The following is a 20,485-nucleotide window of genomic DNA, read 5'->3' as shown; positions in this document are numbered from 1 at the left end:
TTTATTCTACCAATGTAATTTTCAGCATCTCTGGAGAAGGTGTAGCTACTACTTCCTGTGAGAAAATGTAACTCTCTCTGTTGTCTTGCCTCAATTCTACTTGACCTAATTGAATTCTAGGTTTTGCTGCATTCTCTGGGCTGAATAGTTTTTGCTTATTTCAAGTTGTCAGAATTAAGGATTCTAACAAGAGTGTAAAGTCTTCCTAGCACTGAAGCCAAGCCTTTGCCAGGGCTTTTGTGTTGTTTGCCAGTAGAAGTAAATCACACTGAATCTTGAGAAATTAATATTTTTAATATTCTTACTTTATTCACCCTCCACTAAGAGTGAAGAACTGTATCTTTAGAGGAGTAGCTTTCAATCAGGGGGAAGTTTTGCCTCTGAGTGTACATTTGGCAATATATGAGGACATTTTTTTGGTTGTCCTGTGTTGAGGTGGGGATGCTCCTGGCATCTGTGTGTCAATACCAAGGATGCCAGAAAACATCCCACAAAGTACAAGACAGTCCCCACAACAAGCCATAATCTGACCCCAAAATTTCAGTAGTTCTCAGCTTGAAAAACTGCTTTAGCAAATAGGGTACTTTTTTCCCATAGCTCTTTGCAAGCTATCTACCTTGTTCTCTTGTTTCATTTTGTTCTTCAAAGTTTAAGTATCTAAAAATTTCTAATATTTCATATTGGAAAACTCCAAGAGGGATGAGGTGAGAATAGAAGTAACTTACACATATTTGCTTAAGAGACTTCAATTTTTTGGATTGGTTAATGCTATCATAATAATTTATGATACCCATATTGGTCAGAACGGAGATAAAAATAATGTATGAGTCATCATAAATGACAAATTTAAAAAATAGAAACAACAATTCTCTCTTCAGCAACCACCTTACTGTCACGTATAATACATCCAAGTCCTACCCAGTATCTTCCTCAAATGGCTTCCTGAGATCTTATTCTGTCTCTTGGGCTCCCATCCCAGGTGAATGTCAAGGTTTAATGGCATCGTGGTTACAGAACAATCATCTGAGGGCTTGTTAAAAACACAGTTTGGATCCCATATCTAGGATATTCTGGATAGTAAACCTGGACAGGGCCTAGAAAACTATGCTTTAAAAATGTCCTTAGGGTGATTGTGATAGGTAGTAAGAGAGAGGCACTAGTCTTACTGAGCTCCCTACCTATTGTCATCTTTAATCAACTTATATCCTGCTTTCTCTGTCACCAGGGTAAACTCTTTGCTCAGTTCCTTCCCTGCTGAGACACCATCAGTGGGTCCCCCTTGGTAACTAATTCAAAGTATAAGCATCTTGAATTCAGGGCCCTCATTGCCAATCATCACATAACCCATTTAATTTCCAAAATCATTGCTGTCTTCTCAACCTTCTGCAATTCCACTTGTTTTTCAAGATCTATCAGAGATAACTACTTCACCCTGAAGTCTTGTCTTCTCTGATCTCTACAGTCAGGATGCCCTGATGCCTGAGAGTGGAGCTAGTATTGACATGTTAGTAACTTTGTACCCATCAAAACTTAAAAAATAGCAATAAAATCTTCCACATGCAATAGGAACAACAATAACTTTAAAGGAAACAAAATATGAGAGTATCTTATCTAACTTTCAGTGTTGTTTCCCATAATGCTCTGGGTATGGAGACCAAGCCATGTGAAGTAAGATATTTTTGAGAATTATGTCCTTGGTATAGAGTGATACTTGGCTATGAATGCTTTTAGGTTCTATATAGAGGCATGACACATCCAGAAAGAGTGAACATGACAAAAGCCACCATTTCCCAAGTACTAACCATGTGACAGGCAGTGGGCCATGCATTCAATTCATGTAGTTTTCACTCTTCACTACAACTGAAGGAGACAAGTATCTTTTGCTGATAAAGAGATGAAGGCTAAGAGATAATCTGCCCCAACTAAAAATATGGTTAATTCTATCACCCAGTTGATCTCACCAAATACCTTGGAGTTCACCTTGTGTTCTTTTCTTACATCTTATCTATGAGAAGTCCTGGTGGCTTCCCCTTTCATCACCTGGGCCAAAGTGATCCCTTTAAATGGATAGTCAGGCCATGCATTCCTCATTTCATCTTTACACTTTAGCCAGGGAAAGGCAAAAGCCTTTGCACTGCTCTCACACCCTTATTCTTTACCTCTTCCTCTGCCTGGAAAGTTCTTCCAGTTGGTGTGGTCTCCCCTCATTGCCTTAAAGTATCTCCTCAGCTCTCCCCTTTGCTGAGAATCCTGTGTGTAACAGTTACCTTTCCTATCCCAGGATTTCTGTTCTCCATGATCCTGCTTTCCTTTCCTCCATGGTACATATTTCCTCCTCAGATTTTTTTTTCATATATTTGTCCTATCTTCTCTTCAGGATTAAGTCAGTAAGCTATAGCTTATGGATCAAATACAGTGCTTTGTCTTGTTTTACTATGACCTGAGAGCTAAGAATGGATTTCACAGTTTTCAATGATTGGAAAACAAATCAAAAGAATAGCCACATTTTTTTAACTCATGAAAACTATATGAAATATGAATTCAGAACTACTAGATAGCTTTTTTGGAACAAAGCAACACGCATCAGTTTACCTATTATCTATGGCTGCTATTGTGAATGACAGACATAAAGGCAGAGTTGTGTAGTGGCTGCAAGGATTGTAAGGGCTGCAAGGCTGAAGATAGGCACTATATTTAATTCTGTATAGGAAAGGTCTTACAGGTCCTTCTCTAGAATGCAAGTTCCATTAGGACAAGGCTTTTGTTTGGTTTGCTGCAGCATACCCAAACAAAAGAGCTATTCTGTTGTTGAGTATGTAAATAAAGGTCATACATATGTTAGTCACTAGCAAAGCTGAGGTTTGAATAAATACCTGATTGGACCTAGAGACCAGGCATGATGATTATGCTGTCAAATAATAGAGTATATTTAAAAATTTTTTCTTTGGATATACATGTTAAAATCTTAAGCTACTTCCCCTCTAAGCTAGAGTATTGACTAACTTGCAGATTTTTTTACATGACCAAATAAAACTATAGAAACTGAAGTACTCTTTACTCAGATTTTAAGTAATAAGCCTAAATGGTTTTTTTTTTGGTTTTTTTTGGTACCAGGGATTGAACTCGGGACCTTGCGCTTACAAGGCAGGCGGGGAAGCCACTGAGCTAAATCCCTGGCCCAAGCCTAAATGTTTAAAAATTAGAAATACAACCCCCTTCTTCACAAATTTGTTTCTATTAAATATAGCAGTTTTATAATATAATCTTCATTTAAAAATAGATCAAGTGCATTAAAAGAGAAAAAAAGGCAAAAGTTTGATCTTGACACACAAAGATTTTTTTTAACCAGCATTCATTTGAAAACATGTTAGTGCCACTAACAAAGCATGCTCAGTATGCATGAAGTGATGGGCAATGAGTGTGCCTAATCTGATGGGGTTTTTATAACCTCACCAAGAACAAATCTAGGGTACACAATACCCTACGATAGAAGACATTGTGCATGTTTTCTTTACAATCTAAAAGGAAATGTAAAGGACTTGGTTTGAAGAGTGGATTTGGTGAGACTGGTTACAGATAATGGTACAAACTGATAAACTACACCAGTGACACAGACTGGGACTTACTGTCCCGTGGCAGGAAGGGTTCTCTGTGATGTGTTCAGGATATCAAATGCTCACCTATTTATTTTGTTCTAGGTGACACGGTAGCAGAGACAGAGCTGTGCGTTAATCCCGGAGAAGGGTTGTTTGAATGCAGAGCTCTCATGTGGATCACCATCCTTGGTGGGAGAGTGTTGTGGATTTCAGCAAATTCACATTTGTGATACAAGTGCCATGAGAAGTGGCATTTACTTAACTCTCCTTCCCCTCCCTGCTTTATGATTTTATTATACTGGGATGTAACCACTGGCTGCCACAAAACTGTCATCTGATCTGGATTTGAAAGGAACTCACTTCTGAGATATCCAGGAGGAACAAATCAGAGACATCAAAATAGATGACCCATAACAGAACACGTGGTCTTCAGCTTCTTTCAGCCTTTACAAAGAATTGTGGACATATGTTTCAAAGGGTCTTCATTTTATTTCTCTTTTGAATTTTTCCTTTAACCATTGTAGTAAAGTGGTTTGAAAGGTATCTAAATAAGATTTTGGCAAAATATTTGCAGGTGTAAATGAATGAACTCCAACTGATTGGTGAAGAACATTTATTTTATAAACCTTGAAGAACAGAAGGACGTATTGGGGTTACTGTGTGTGCATTTATATTTTTACTTTTGATAATTTAAAACTTCTGCTTTTTAGACTTCATTGCTAGGCTAGCAGAAATAAAATGGGAGCATTTTAACCTCACTTCCCATTTAACTGAGTTCTAGAAATGCATATCAATTCTAATATTTTGCATCCAAAGCTCAATCATGACATATTCACATAGAAAAATAAAACTTTGGGGGGTTTTTATGGCTTATGTGTGTCACACAGAAAAACCATTTTAAACATGAAGTAGTCTCTGTTTAGAGTAAGGGTGATTTCTTAGATCCAGTTTATGCCAACTATATGGAAATATTTTGTTAACCTATGGACATGAGTCTTTAAAAGCGGAATTTTTAGACTATAAATGGTTTCATAAGTTAATTATTTCCCTATTCTTCAAATGTAAGTAGAATCTGAGTCATTTTTTTTCTTGTTTTAATGGCTGCAGCAGACACATCTCTGCATATTCTCAGATGCTGTCATGCAGAAACATGTGAAGCAGATAAGGGATTGGCCCACATTTTAAAAGCATAATGTTATTAATGTATATGCTACTATAATAATATGGGACAGGTTTTGTATATTAAGAAACATACAGAAGAAAACTTTCAGCCCTAATTATCCCTGTCCTGTCACAATTGGGGGGATAATGTTATTTACAGTGGCAACAATCATTTGATTTCATTCATGCAACAGAAATGGAAATGGATGATAGCCGTTTGTTTGCTAAATTCTATTTGCATTTGGCTGGATACCTACCAGAATTGTTATTCTCATGTTAATAGTAAAAACTTCATTTTGCTGATGGCATATATGTTTTTTGTGGTTATTTCATACCTTAAAACTTTGTGTTAAATGCCAAGCCTACAAAATTTTAAATGTAAATATGAGAGCAACTAATTGTATAAATAACAATTTCAGGGATGTGACGGTGTGACAACATTGGCATCTATATGCCATTAAGGAGAATTTAAGTTCTCGTGATCAATTCGACTTAGGCATATTTATGGTGTGTTATGTAACCTCTGCTGTCTTTTGTGTCAGACTTTCCATTGTAAGAAAACATTAACAAAATATAAGAAGGCTTTATGGTACATGGAACAATATCTTAGTTTTTTTGCCCATCCATCTGATCTTATGTGACCCCAAATAAGATCAAGCAACAAAGACACTACTTCACCTTGAGGTGCATTTATAGGGAGTAAAAGACTTCCAGGGAGTAAGTGACCCATTTAGGAAAATGGCAGGCCTGGAAGCTGCCATTTCAACCATTATTGCTTCAAAGTGTACTTTTTACCTACATCAAAAGCAATCCCTGAAACGAGACTTTTCTTAAGAAGCATTTCAATGTTATCCTTCCTCTTCCCTTCTTGTAGGAAAGTAGGAAGAGGATTTTTAAAAATATTTTTATGGAATTTAAAACAAAGACACCAGGGGAGTCGTGCGGAGAGTGGTCATGTCAGCATTAGGTCCACTGTGCCACATGTGGTTCCAACACAGGAAATTTTCATTAAAATATCTTAAAACACTTAATTGACCACTGGGTAGTGTGGACACAGCCTAGGTCTCTCTAAACAAGCCAATAATCTTGTAGATTTTTTAACGCCCCCTCATGTCCAGTTGTGCTGCTCCACCCTGTACACACCATTTCATTGCCTGCCATTGGAAAAGGGCAACTCAAATACATACCGAACCTCCCCAAGAATTCCCTGACTCAGCCCAGGAGATCTTTATGAATATTCCTATTTCACAGAGAAAGATTTAAGACCCAATAAAAACAAACTTGCCCAAACTCACAGTATTATTGGAAATTATACAATGAGGGATCATGGTAGATACAGGAAATTGTAGGTTTATTTTTCTTTGAGTACTTTTAAAATAACCTATACTGTTCTGTATTTTAAGTGTCATGGAGATGTACTAGCCTTGGAAGCTGGGTAGTAGCTGGTCCTACTTTATTTTTTCCCACTTTTTTTAGTGCACATTGGTTATACAGATTAATGGGTTTAATTTTGGCACATTTGTACATGCACATAACATCTTTAATTATTCCTCTATTATTCCCTTGCCACCCTCCCCGCTAGTTTCACATTTTGGGGGGAAGGTTTCAATGTGCATAATGTATTTTGATCATATTCATCCTTTCCTATTATCAGAGTTAGATTTGTTTACAGCCAGCACCTGGTCTCTTTGGTACTATCTTATAATGTGCCAATGAACTGATGAAGAATATCATGTGGCTAACATTTTTAAATAAGTCAGATAGGTCTGGGGATTTAGCTCAGTGTTTTCGCCACCTGCTGCGCAAGCGCAAGGACCCAAGTTCTATCCCTGGTACCAAAAAATAAAAAATAAATAAATAAGTCAGACATTTATAACTGAATTTCTATTTAAATTTAAGTATTCCTTGTTTATTGAAAAGAAACTTTCGACATTGGATAATGTTACACATACTGAGCTGTTCTGTGGTTAGATGTGGACTGTGAGCTTCCTGTAAAACCATGTACACAACACTGTCCTTCCTTGACAATCACCAGCCCTTTTGCACATCAGAAGCTTTGGTCAGAGGCTGGATTAGGGTGGATATGATCCAGCAGATGTTATGTGGATAGCCAAGGTTCTTGAATACGAAGATGTGGCAACACTGAACTTGTATTCTCCCATGTAACCTTTTGAGTGAAAAGAAGTGGCCCCTTTGATACCTCAGTCCATCACCATCATGGCTTAGCTAGCTCCCCTTATTTGAATTTTTGCCTATATGCTTGAATTTTATTTTGGAAGAACTTCTTTGTAGAAAAGGTTGAGAATTGGTTTCTGAAAATGTCAATGGAAAATGCCATATCAAAGATGTCTATTTCATAGATAAATTCTTTACAACTGGAAAATTCTTCTGCACATATAAAGCACGATAAAAATAACATTTAAACAAAAAATTTATCACAGTAAAAGGCACATTGACATAATCACCCTCAAAATACTTCCCCTCTCTTCAAACACACTTATCCTAATGTTCTTGCCACTTTCTCAAAGTCCTATCTTGTGTCTTTAGTTGTGCTGTTGTGGCTGCCTTGATGTCCTCAGTGGATTCAAAACGTTTACTTGTGGCACAGTGCCAGACATGGTGAATAGGATGGGTACACAGTAATGTTTTTATGAGCCTTTCTGTTGGCACTTGGTGGCAGCATTCACCACATTTTTTATCACAATTTACAAAGACTTACAAAAGAGGACTTCCGGAACTGCTTCAGAAAGTGGCAAGAATGATGAGATGAGTGTGTTTGAAGTGAGGTGTAGGGGGTATTTTGAGTGAGATTAATGGTAGTGTGTCCTACTGTAATAAGTGTTTTATGGATTAAATATTAATATATTTTGTGGGCTGTTAAGATGAATCCAGGCCTATTCCGATGATCACCTTCACTTCATAATTAGCAAAGCACTATTAAAAGAAGAACCTAAAGTATGTGGATTTCTGTATTTTTTTTTTTACTTAAATTCTTTAATTGGTACATTTTAGGTATACAACAAATTTACATTTCTTATTGGGAACTTGTACCTTTACATGATGCATCATGGTTCTTATGTTTTCCCCCATTCCTAGCCCTCCACCCCCTTCACACTTCCGTATTTACAAAGACTTTGTTTCCATTTTTTCCATTTCTCATCATTTTTCTTTTCCCTTCTTTCCTTTCCCATACCCCTCCCACTACCCCTACCCCTTTGGACCTTTTCCTATTTTGCATTATCGATTATTCATTCTAATCATTGGTACATTTTAGGTATACAATATAATGACATTCATCATTGGAAATTTGCACCTTTACATAGTCTCTCTTGGCTCTTATTTTTCCCCCTTCCCCTGCCCTCCCTTCAACCCCTCCATGCCTCCGTATTTACAAAGATTTTGTTTCCTTTTTTCCATTTTCTCATATTCTATTCCCTTCTTTCCTTTCCCCTGCCCCTCCCACTTCCTCTTCCCCTTTGCCCCTTTTCTTCCTATTTCACATTATCTATTATATGTTTTAGTCCTTATTTACAATTTCAGTTTCTCACACTAGAGAAACTATTCAGTATTTATACATGTGTGCCCTATTTATTTCACTTAAGAGTATCGCCTCAATGTGCATCCATTTAGCTATAAATGTCTCTAATTTCTCATTTTTATGGCTGAGTAGAAAATTTCATTAAAAAACCTGACATTTTCTTTATCCAGTCTCCAGTTGATGGGCATTTGGGCTGTTTCCAAGTTTCAGCTATTACAAATTGTGCTGCTATGAACATGGGTGCACATATATCATTGTGGTATGATTCTTTTAATTCTTTGGGGAAGATACCCAACAGAGGAATAGCTGGGTCAAATGGGACTTCCAGTCCTAGTTCTTTGAGGTATCTCCATACTGATTTCCACAGTGGTTGCACAAGTTTACACTCCCACCAGCAGAGGAGAAGTTTTCCTCTTTCCCCACAGCCCTGCCAGCATTTATTATCTGTTGATTTCATGATAGCAGCCATTCTTTCTGGAGTGAGGTGGAATCTCAGCATTGTTTTCATTTGCATCTCTCAAATGACAAGTGATGTTGAATATTTTTTCATGTATTTATTTGCTATTTCTACCTCTTTGAGAAATCTATGTTCATTTCAGATGCCCATTTTCAGATTGGGTCTTTAAATTTGGGAGGTTTGATCTTTTTAAGTTCTTTATAGATTCGAGATAGTAGACCTTTGTGAGGAACAGCAGGTGAAGATTTTTTCCCACATTGTGGGTTGTCTCTTCACACTGCTGGTGGTTTCTCTTGCTGTGCAGAAGCTTTTGAATAAGAAGAGATCCCACTTGTTGATTGATTGTGCTAGTTCACGGGCAACTGAGGTTTTGTTCATAAAATCTTTTCCTACACCGATGTCTTCAAGAGTTCTACCTAACCTCTGTTCCAATTGGTTCAGCATTTCTATTTTAATATTTAGGTCTTTAATCCATTTTGATTTTAGTTTAGTGCATGATGAGAGATACAGGTCTAGTTTTAATCTTTGGCAAGTTGAAACCCAATTTTTCCAGCACCATTTATTAAAGAGGCTATCTTTCCTCCAGTGAGGGTGTTCGCCTCCTTTATTGAAGATGAGGTGGCTGAGTGTGTCTGGCATTGTTTCTGCATCTTCTATTCTGTTCCACAGGTCCTCAGGTCTGTTTCTTTGCCAGTACCATGCTGTTTTTAATCACAGTAGCTTTGTAGTATAGTTGCAAGTTGGGGATTGTGATACCCCCTGCCATGTCTGTGTTACTTAGAATTGCTTTTGCTATTCTGGGTCTCTTCTTGTTCCAAATGAATTCTTGAATTGTTTTCTCAAGGTCCATGAAGTATGCTGCTGGGATCTCAATTGGAATTGCATTAAATCTCTATAGCAGTTTTGGAAGTATGGCCATTTTCACTATATTAATCCTTCCTACCCAGGAGCAGGGGATGTCTGTCCATTTTCTGATATCATCTTCAATCTCTCTTTTCAGAGTGCCATAGTTTTCAGAGAAGAGGTCTTTGATTTCTTTCATTAGGATGATTCCTAGGTATTTCAGTTTTTTGGATGCTATTGTGAAAGGAATTATTTGCCCTGTTTCTCTCTCAGTGAGTCTGTTGTTCGTGTAGAGGAAAGCTACTGATTTTTGTGTGTTGACCTTGTAACCAGCTACTTGATTGAATTTGGTTATTAAGTCTAGAAGACTTTTGGTGGAGTTCTTGGGGTCTTCTATGTAGAGTATCATGTCATCTGCAAATAATGACAATTTGACTTCTTCATTTCCTATCTTTATTCCTTTTATTTTTCTCTCTTGTCTAATTGCTGTGGCTAATGTTTCCAAAACTATATTGACCAAGAGTGGTGATAGTGGACATCCTTGTCTTGTTCCTGATTTTAGTGTGAAGGATTTCAGTTTTTGACCATTTGGTATGATACTGGCTGTTGGTTTTTCATACATGGCTTTTATCAGATTGAGGTACAGACCATCTATTCCAATTTTTTGTAGGGTTTTTATTATAAATGCATGTCAGATTTTGTCAAATGCTTTTTCTGTTTCTGTGGAGATAATCATATGGTTTTTGTCCTTGGCTCTATTGTTATAGTGTATTCCATTGTTTGATTTTCATATATTGAACCATCCCTGGATCCCTGGGGTGAATCCCACTTGATCAGGGTGTATGATCTTCTTGATGATCTTCTGCATTCTGTTTGCCAGTATCTTATTAAGGATTTTTGCATCTATGGTCATTAGTGAGATTGGCCTATAATTCTCCGTTTCGGTTGGGTCGTTCTCTGCTTTGGCGATCAAGGTGATGCTTGCTTCCAGGAATGATTTGGGGAGTATTGCTTCCTTTTTAATTTCTTTGAAGAGTTTAAACAGTAGTGGCATAGTTCCTCTCTAAATGTCTTGTAGAATTCAGCAGTGAAGCCATCAGGGCCCAGGGTTTTCTTAGTTGATAAGTTTTAATTACGACTTCAATTTCATTCCTTGATATTGGTTTGTTTAGAATTTTTAGGACTTATTTGTTCAACTTTGGTAATTCATATGTATCTAGGAATCTGACCATTTCTTCTGTGTTGTCCATCTTATTGGTGTATAGGTTCTGGAAGTAGGTATTGATGATCCTCTGGATTTCTCCTGGGTCTGTGGAATTTCACCCTTTTCATTCCTAATTGCATGGATTTGGGCCTTTTCTTTCCTTTTTCTAATAAGGTTGGCTAAGGGTTTGTCAATTTTGTCGATTCTTTTGAAGAATCAACTCTTGGCTTCATTGATTTTTTTGTATGGTTCTCTTAATCTCCATTGCATTGATTTCTGCTCTGATCTTTATGATTTCTTCCCTTGTATGAGCTTTGGGTTTGTCCTGCTCTTCTGTTTCTAGAAGCTTGAGGTTCAGCATCAGGTTGTTTAATTGGGCTCATTCTGTTTTCCTAATATGCATATTCACTGCTATGAATTTCCCTCATAAGACTGCTTTCACTGTGTCCCATAGATCCTGATATGTTGTATTGTCATTGTCATTTAGTTGAAGGAACTGTCTGCCTTCTTCTTTAATTTCCTCTGTGACCCATTGGTTATTCAGAAGTGTGTTGTTCCATTTCCAAGTGTTTATGAAATTTTTCTGGTTTCTTTTGTTATGGATCTCCAATTTCATTGCACTATGGTCTGATAACATACAGGGGCTAACTTTAATTTCTTTTCACTTACTTAAAAATGTTCCATGTGTGAGTATGTGGTCTATTTTCGAGAATGACCCATGTGCAGCTGAGAAGAATGTGTATTCTGATTTTGTGGGGTGGAAGACTCTGTAAACATCTGTTAAGTCCATTCGTTCAAAAGTTCCATTGAGTTCTAGTGTTTCATTACTTATTTTTTGTCTAGTTGATCTATCTATTTGTGACAGTGGGGTATTGAGGTCCCCCACTACAATTGTATTAGTGCATATATGACTTTTCATATCCATTAGTATTTGTTTTTTATAGTTGGGTGCACTAGTGTTTGGTTCATAGGTATTTATGATTACCATCTCTTCCTCTTGGATTGTTCCCTTTACAAGGATGTAGTGTCCTTCTTTGTCTCTTTTAATCAGTGTTGGTTTGAAATCTACTTGATCTGCAAAGAGGATAGCTACTCCTGCTTTTTTTCAAGTTCCCGTCACATGGAGTATTGTTTTCCACCCTTTAACTTTCAGTCTGTGAGTTTCCTTTTGAATTAAGTGCGTTTCTTGTATGCAGCATATTGTTGGATTTTGCTTCTTGACCCATTCTGCCAGTCTGTTTCTTTTGATTGTTGAATTGAGACTATGAACATTGATGGTTATAACTGAAACGAATTGACATATAATTGTCGTGACTTTTTCTTTTTGCTGGATTCTCACCTTTTACATTTAATTTCTTGTTGCACCAGATGGGTTCATTCTGCTTTGCTTCCTGGGGTTGTGAATCTCATTGTCTGTTCCTAGGATATTGTCTAAAATTTTTAGTAGTGCTGGTTTAGTATTCATGCAGTTCGAAGGTGCTCTCTGTCATAAAACTATCTTATTTCTTCATTAATTTTGAAAGATAGTTTTGCAGGGTGGATGAATCTGGGTTGGAGGCTGTTTTCTTTTAGGGCTTGGAATATGTCATTACAAGCTCTTCTTGCCTTGATGGTTTGTGTTGAGAAGTCTGTTGTGATCCTGATGGGCTTTCCTTTGTATGTGATTTGTTTCTTTTCTGTAACTGCTTGTAGAACTTTGTTCTTCTGTTGAGTTTTTGGAATCTTAACAATTATATGCCTATGTGTAGATTTTTTTTGATCAAGCTATTTGGAGTCCTCTATGCCTCACTTATCTGTATGTCAGGTTCTTTTCCCCTACTTGGGAAGTTTTCTGCCATTACTTCTGTGAAGAGTTTTTTTTATGTCATCTGCACTCTCTCCTATTTCTTGTTTGACTCCAATCAGTCTTTTGTTATTCTTCTTTGCATCGTCTAGCAGTTGCTGGATTGATTTCTCATGGTCCCTTACAATTTTGAAGCAATTTTTCTTTTCCTGGTCACTAATTGCAATCTTGTCTTCTATATCTGAAATTCTGTCCTCACACTGCCTCATTCTGTTGTGTAGACTTTCAATGGAGTTTTTCATCTCCTGGAAATCCCTTTGCATCTGTTTTATGGATTCCGTTTGTTTCCTATGTTGGGATTCCATCATGTTCCTCAGCTCCTCTCTAGATTTATTAATCATGTCTTGCACTAGGGGCACAATTTCTCCTGTTATCTGAGAAATTATTTCTGATTTCATTTTTTCCAGATCCCCTCTTGTTGCCAGTTCAGTGGGTCCAGGTGGTTGAGTATCAGAGTGTTCCATCTCATTTCCCTTTGGGGTTGCTGTAGGTGATCTGGAAGTCTGGTTTTGAGACTTATTTACATGTCTTCTCATTTTGACCCAAGGCGGGGGTGGGTGCTGTTGGTGCCTTGGCGGCTCACCTCCTCTGAGCTGGGAAAGGTGGGACAGTGGCTCAGAAGCCCCTCCCTCTGGGTCGGGAATGGCAGGATGAATGGTGCTCCAGAAGCCCCTACCTCTGGGCTGGCAGTGGCGGGATGGATGGTGGATGGGAAGCCTCTTTCTCTGGGCCAGGAGCAGTGGGATGGTGGCTCAGTAGCCCCTACCTCTGGGCCAGGCATGGCGGGATGGACAGTGACCTAGAAGCCCCAGGATGTCTGTATTTTAGTGATTGTCCAGCTGTGGCTCATAGGTCAAATCCAGGTTGTCTACTTTGTAAATATTTATTTGAACCCACCCCTATCATTCATTTATGTATCATTCAAATTGAGTTCATTAGAACACTTGAAGATAGTCACAAAGAGTTCAATCTCTGGAGGCAAACAAACTTGACTTTGAATTCTGGCTCTGCTACTTCTTCCCAAAACATTATACAAATTGCAGTTTCTTTACCTGTAAAATGAAGATAAAGATATATACAACTCTGTCTTAGTCCAACTTCTGTTGCTAAAACACTTGAAATCAGGTAGAAATCTTATTGTGGCTCATGGTTGCAGGGGCTGCCAAGTCCAAAGACATAGTGTTTTGCAAGGGCAACATGACAGGTGACATGGCAGAAAGTGACAGAGCAAGCAGGTGCATGTGACAGAGACATTACAGTAGGGATACCTTGCTAATTCAGTCCTGCTAGAGTGAGAACTAGAATGAGAAAGCCATAAGTCTCTTAACAACCTGATCACTTCTTGAAGGCCCTACCTTCCAACACATAATCAAATTTCAATCTGAATTTTGAACAGGACAAACATATTCAAACCAAAGCCACCTCATAGGAATCTTTGTGTCATAAAAATCATACCATGGTAGTCAACAAAGAACATACTCTTAATAATTTTATGTACCTTTTATGAATAAAGTAATCACTTCCTACAAAAGAGGAAGTAGACAGTCCTTCTTCAAAACTGAGGCTTAGCCAGGTGTGGTGGTGCATGCCTGTAATTCCAGCACTCTGGGAGACTGAGTCAAGAAGACTGCAAGTTTAAACCCAGCTAGTGATATGAGACCCTGTCTCAAAGTAAAAGGGTTTAATACCCAGTACTTCAAAAACAAAATAAAAAAAACACCGAGGAGTAAGGTCTAAATGGATACAGCTCACAAAAAACTGGGGACAAATAAAGAGTAGAACTTACAGGATGTTCTCTCCTTCTAAGTAAGTTCATGCTTTGAGAAAGTAAAAGAAAGATAAATTTACAACTCAAGGGACACTACTATTGCTTGCCCTTGGCTGTCAGTTGCGTATAATGCTGAAGATCCTTGTGGCTTTCTTCGTGCAGACAAATGCCTTGGCTTGGGATTCTGCTGGGAATCAGAGCACCCTGGAAAGAAAGTCATGGTATACAAGTTACTCTAATTGGAACCTGAAACTCAAAACAGGAGGTTCCAAGCTCACAGAGACAGGGTTCTTTTAAGTTCGTCTAGTGAAAACCTCAAGGGTGTCCAACAGTCATGTGAAAGGAAACAATCATTTCAAGTTACCAAGTAATCTTGTAAACAGAAACTTTGAACAAAAGAGCCCTGTAAATAATTAATGAACAGTTAGTGAAGCTTGTTTTGCAGTCCTGGCAGTATTGATTTTGGGCCTCGAACAAAGCAGGATTCTGCAAGCTCTTCCTTTGGTTCCTCCTTTCTCTATTTGGCATCATCAATATTCATGGCCCACTTACATGCTAAGAATGTAAAACGAGGTATCTTTTATCTTGTTCATTTGGGCCTTTAATCTCTGCAGATAAGGTCTCTGACCCATCTTTTAATTATCAGCTTTGATTCTCTTAATGAGGAGTTATCAAAATAGTTCAGGACATTGAATTATTAATTGAATATCTGTAATTACCGATCAAGAAATGGAAGCAACCAAATGAACTTTGGTCCTCTATTTCCAACCCTGAAATCTGGCTCTCAGTAGGTCAGTTTTGGTCTCTGAACTTTCCTGTTTTGAACTTTATGTTCATCACTGCTTTGTTATATATATGTAGTATAAGCTGCAATGTTTTATAGACTATTCACAGACATAGAAAATACAACCATGCCTCTGATATTTTAACACAGCAACGTCTAAAAGAAAACATAAATAATCCATTCTTTTCCCCTTGCACAAACCAATAGAGTGGTCAGCTCAGGAGGGACACAGGGTTAAAATTGGAACCAGGACAATACATTGGAATATTTAAATATTCATGATTGCCATATATTTCACACAGGATGGAAACTGATTCTGCATGCCACAGTAAAGCAACTAGAGTAAAACTACCAAGTCTCAGCTTCATAAAAAAGTTAGTGACAACTCTTGAAGCTGTCAAAGTCAGAAAAATTGATATTTGATGCTGCTGTATGTGATTTCAATCACTGTCTTGCCTGATTCACTACAAGAAAGAGCACAGATGAGAAGTGGAATCAGGAAAGAGATCTTTAAATCATGCTGTGTTGGATATTCCCAAGCGACCAAGACTTTTCCTGTGGAAAGTCAGGGCACATGGCTCTGATTTGGTGATGGAGGCATTTGGGTCGAGGTCAGAGAAAGTGAAGAAGACAGGGATTTTTGTGCGCTTTTGGAAGGCTCTTACTTCACTCCTGATTAGACAAAAAACTAATCTGGAATACCTTCCCCATTTATTACTCCATTCATCTTTCTGTGGCTTAAAAAGAGCTATGTTTTTCTTTTCCCTCTTGATACATCAAGTCCAAAAGACATCAGTGTAGGGAGGAGACTGTTCAGTCTCAAAGTACAGTGTGGAAGGCAGATCTGCCCAGTAGGAAAATATTTAACAACTGATAATTTGACTACATAAAAACCATCTTGTAAATAACAAAACCATTAGAACCAATGAAAGATCAAGCTGAGAATAGTATTTTTAGCCTATATGGCAGTGAAAATATTAATATCCACATATTCAAAACTTTTGAAAGACTAGGACCAAGTAGAAAAGTGGACAAAAGGCATTTATAATTCACACAAGAAGGTTTACACTTTTTGATAAGTTGAGATTGGACAGCATTTTATCAAGCCAGTATTGAAAAAGAAAAATACTGAACAAGAATGGTAGGATGCAGTGTTTACAGTATCACTGTATATTGAGAATCTTAATATGTACCTCCCTCTTAACTCAAGATTTCTACTTATAGGACTTTATTTTAAGGAATTAAGAAGCCAGTGGCATAAACATGGATATAAACCACAGAATTTTTCATAAGATCAAAAATTCAGAAATCTCAAATAACATCAAAAGGGGATTGATTGTATACTTCCAGTTCTGGGTGAATTTTATCACTTTTACTCCTTTTGCTTATCACAATTAAAAAAATGTATTGACAAATTGCCTAAGTTACCAGGCAGTTGACTCTGTAAGGCAGAGGAAAGGCAGACTGGGTAGTTACCATGGGGCTCAAGGAATAAGCTGGAATTGAGGACCTGAGCTTTGTTTTGTTTTGTTTTGTTTTTTATATTTCTTAGTTTGGGAGCTAGAGAAACCCACAATTGAGCAACGTCAAAGGATGAAGATAGCCTTGTGTGGTAGTGTACACCTGTGACTCTTGCGGAGGATTGCAAGTTCAAGACCAGCCTGGGCAACTTATTTATTCTCAAGAAAAAAAATTTTAAAAGGCTGGGGATATACCTCAGTGTGAAAGCCTTGGGTTCAACTACTAGTACAGCACACACACACACACACACACACACACACACACACACACACAGGTACAGACAAAAATAACATGAAGAAAAATAGTTTTCTCTTACCCAAAGAACTAGGGAAAGTACTATGCAACTCAACAGTGAGTATCTGCCTGTTTTTGAAGTGAACACCATGAAAAAAATCTGCACCTCTCCTCTCCAGGGGATGCTGCCGCAGCAGAGACTGGATAGAACCCTTTCTTCCATCCCCCGTGCCCTCCCCTGCTGGGCCTGTGATGAACTCCAACTTGCTCCAGGAGATGAGCCCCTCCTCTGTGGGCAGACTGACTCCTGCCCTCCTGTGACCACCATCCCAAGGGGACATCTATGCTGTAGGGAGCCGGTGGGCAGAACTGGGACCCCTCCCCTCGTTTGCTGTATGTTCACCCTGCAGTGATGAGGGGTGCCCCACCCAGTCCCCACTGAGGAGACTGGAATGAGCTCCTGTCCTCTGTATGACACACACGTGGAGATGAAGAGAACAGATGCTGAGCATCTGTAAACTACACTGACTTTTGAAACAGGACCCACGAGAGTAAGCGGGACATGTATTCTGGACTTAGGCTTACTAGCTGCCAAAAGAGAAGATTTACAAAAAAATCAGTCAGATAACATCATGTTCAAAATGTCCAGCATACAGTTGAGACATACTCATTTATCAAGAGACAGGACAATCCCAATGTAAATGAGAAAGAGACTGACAGCTGCCAGAACGGAGATGACACTGATGTTAGAATTTTTGGATAGATTTTAAAGTTGCCATCATAAAAGTACTCCAATAAGCAATATAAACACTGTTGCAATGAAAAGTAGACCACTTCAGCAATAAAATAGATGTAAAAAACTGAAATTTTAGAACTAAAAAAAATATATATAATTTTTACGAAAACTAAAACTGCCAGGTGTGGTAGCACACACCTATAATCTCAGTACTCTGGGAGGCTGAGGCAGGAGGATTGCAAGTTTGAGTCCAGCCTGATACCTTAATGATGTAGGGATATCTTCTATCAAAATGAAAAAGGGGTAGGGGTGTAGTTTAGGCCAAAGGCCCTGGATTTTATCCCCAGTACCACAAAAAAGAAAAGAAAAAAATACAGACAAAACAAAGCAAACCCTCATTGGATGGGTTTAATATCAAAAGTGAAAGGAAATTGGAAAGAATCGGTGAATTTGACCAATAGAAATCATCCAGCTTGAACAACTGAGAGACAATAGATTGAAATAAAATCACCTGAGCCTCAGGGACTTGTGAGACAATAACAACACATCTAATATTCATGATTTTGAGTCCCATTAGGAGAAGGAATAAAATACAGAGCTGAACAAAGATTTGAAAAAGATGACTGATCATTCCCAAATTTAGCAAGACATAAACCTACCATTTCAAGAGTGCATATGTGACTATAAGTTTTTGTTTCTGTGGTATAAAAACTCAGGAGTGTAATTCTTGAGTTGGATAAGAATTGTATACTTACAAGAAAAGTTACCAAACTTTTCCAGAGTTGCTATACCATTCCGCATTCTTGCTTGCTATGTGCAGGAGATCCAGTTACTCTGCATCCTCATTAGAATCATGTAATTGATTCTTATTATTCATGGTGGTGATGTTCTATAATATTGCTACACATACTGAATTAAATGAATCCTGAATCAAGGCTCCTACAGGGAATGCAGGGCTAGGTTTGTGTTAGCCTTTAGTTACAACATTTTCATCACCCACTAAGAAGATAGCCTTATTTTTTCTGTGTTTCTGTTTGAAGGCACCTTATTTAATACATTATTCTTGATTCATTAACATTGAAAGCATGGCCAACAGCACTGTACCTCATGCCTGAACAAAGCTTACATAGCATGTATCTTCTCCATGAGTCCCCTTATTTTTCAAACTGGCCAATTCTAAGCATTTTACCCTGCCCCACCTCAGGAAAAATCTGGCCAGTTTTTTTCTCACTGCTGCTTCTGCCTCCTGACAGACACTTGATGCTCCCCTCACCCAGAGAGGTGTGATATGCCCCTTTTCCCAGGAAATGTGGGGGAATCCATTCCTCTTTCAGTGGCACTGATCTCTTTACATTGTCACTCAAGCACCTTCATGAATTACAAAACTTCTGGAACAAATAAGACAGATTGGACTTCACTCTCTGAGATAGACTCACCAGTGTGTTTAGTCTCCCACTGGTCTCTCTTTGGATGCCTCTTTAGCTTTTATCTGGTTTTTCTGCTTGAGGGATGGTAGAGCAGGGAAAACAATCCAGAGAGCTAGGAATGACCTATGGTTTGATTCCACAAACTTTCTATGGCTGTCATTTCAGCAAGTCTTGCCAACCCAGAAATTTCAAGTATCAGAATGTTTGGAAAGAGATTTGTGTAGCATCAGAATCCATCAGTTACCTTTTTCTCTGACTTCACATACTGCAGATTTTGATGTAAGGCTGAGACCATTTTTGCCTGTACTGTGCAGAAATCACTAGAGAAGGGAACTGGTCTCGACTGGATACTCACTACCTGCAAGGCACAACAGAACATTCTGCTAGTATCTTCCAAAAACTGAAAAGCCATCCTGAAGACTCACAGATAGTGCCATATCTGGGATTCCTCCCTCTTGTCCTGTTCTCACCTTCTTACTCTCAGAGATTTGCAGCTTGGCAGTAAATGTTGGTAAACAGTAATGTCAGGGTCCACAAGCCATTCTCAAACAAATTCCAGGGATAAATAAAAGCCTCACTGGGGTGATGACAGTGGAAATTGAAAGGAAATATAGAGTCTAATGTTGTAATAAAATTTATAATTACATAAAACTGTCCAGAACTGGGAATATGAGTTCTTAGAAAGTAAATAGATTTAAATGAGAAATACTTAACTAGAAATTTGATAAGATGCTAATTGATTTTTGCAATAATACATGACTGTTAAAATGAAGAAGAATGTGCCTTTAAGTTTAACAGAACCACCTCCCAATTGCCAAGATGCTGTTTCAGCTGAAAATAGGAGCCAAGAGGATGTGGCAGATCAGAGAAGGTTGTTTTTCATGGTGGTTTTGCAGCTATGCAAGTGGAGAACAACTGTTTTCTGATCTGACTGCCAAGCACAAGATTTCCTTGGCTGATCCAAATTTAGAGAAAGAGTTAGAGAAAGGTATCCCTTATAACTGGGGCATCACTCCATGCAGTGGTCCAGGGAAGCAATGACAAAATCAAGACCTAAGAGGGGGAAAAAAGGCCTATCTTCCATCTGATCTCCAAAGGAGACTTGAAGCCATATGTATTTTTACATAAATATCTTCATTCCACATTCTTTCACAATCTTTCTCCATCAAAGGACAATTCCTTGTATTTTAAGTTTCTAACTGAAAAGTTCTCCATGTGAGCAAGACAGTCTGTATTGTGTTATCATGAGCAGTATTCAAGTCAGTTTTAATGACTGTGTTTGGAATAATAGTCATAATAATAATGATGATAATATATATATATGACAAACTATAAAACCAAGCTCTGATTTATGGCATCCCTATGGGGGGACT

At 38.1% G+C, this 20,485-nt stretch overlaps 1 protein-coding gene across 2 annotated transcripts in view; it reads left to right on the top strand.

Moving 5' to 3' along the window:
- The window catches only part of Tafa4 (TAFA chemokine like family member 4), a 256,609-nt gene extending 251,544 nt beyond the window's left edge, over window positions 1-5,065 (top strand). For both annotated transcript variants that reach the window (XM_087182002.1, XM_021266021.2), the window contains exon 7: window positions 3,699-5,065. In XM_087182002.1, the coding sequence (XP_087038128.1) occupies window positions 3,699-3,826 (128 nt within the window). In that variant the 3' untranslated portion in view covers window positions 3,827-5,065. The remainder of the gene's footprint in view (window positions 1-3,698) is intronic.
- Window positions 5,066-20,485: the final 15,420 nt, after the last annotated feature.

This window comes from Heterocephalus glaber, unplaced genomic scaffold, assembly GCF_053883595.1.
Source record: "Heterocephalus glaber isolate CG9 unplaced genomic scaffold, H.glaber_assembly_v1.0 deba00001472, whole genome shotgun sequence".
Lineage (NCBI taxonomy): Eukaryota > Metazoa > Chordata > Mammalia > Rodentia > Bathyergidae > Heterocephalus > Heterocephalus glaber.
This window is presented reverse-complemented; position numbering and strand designations above follow the sequence as displayed.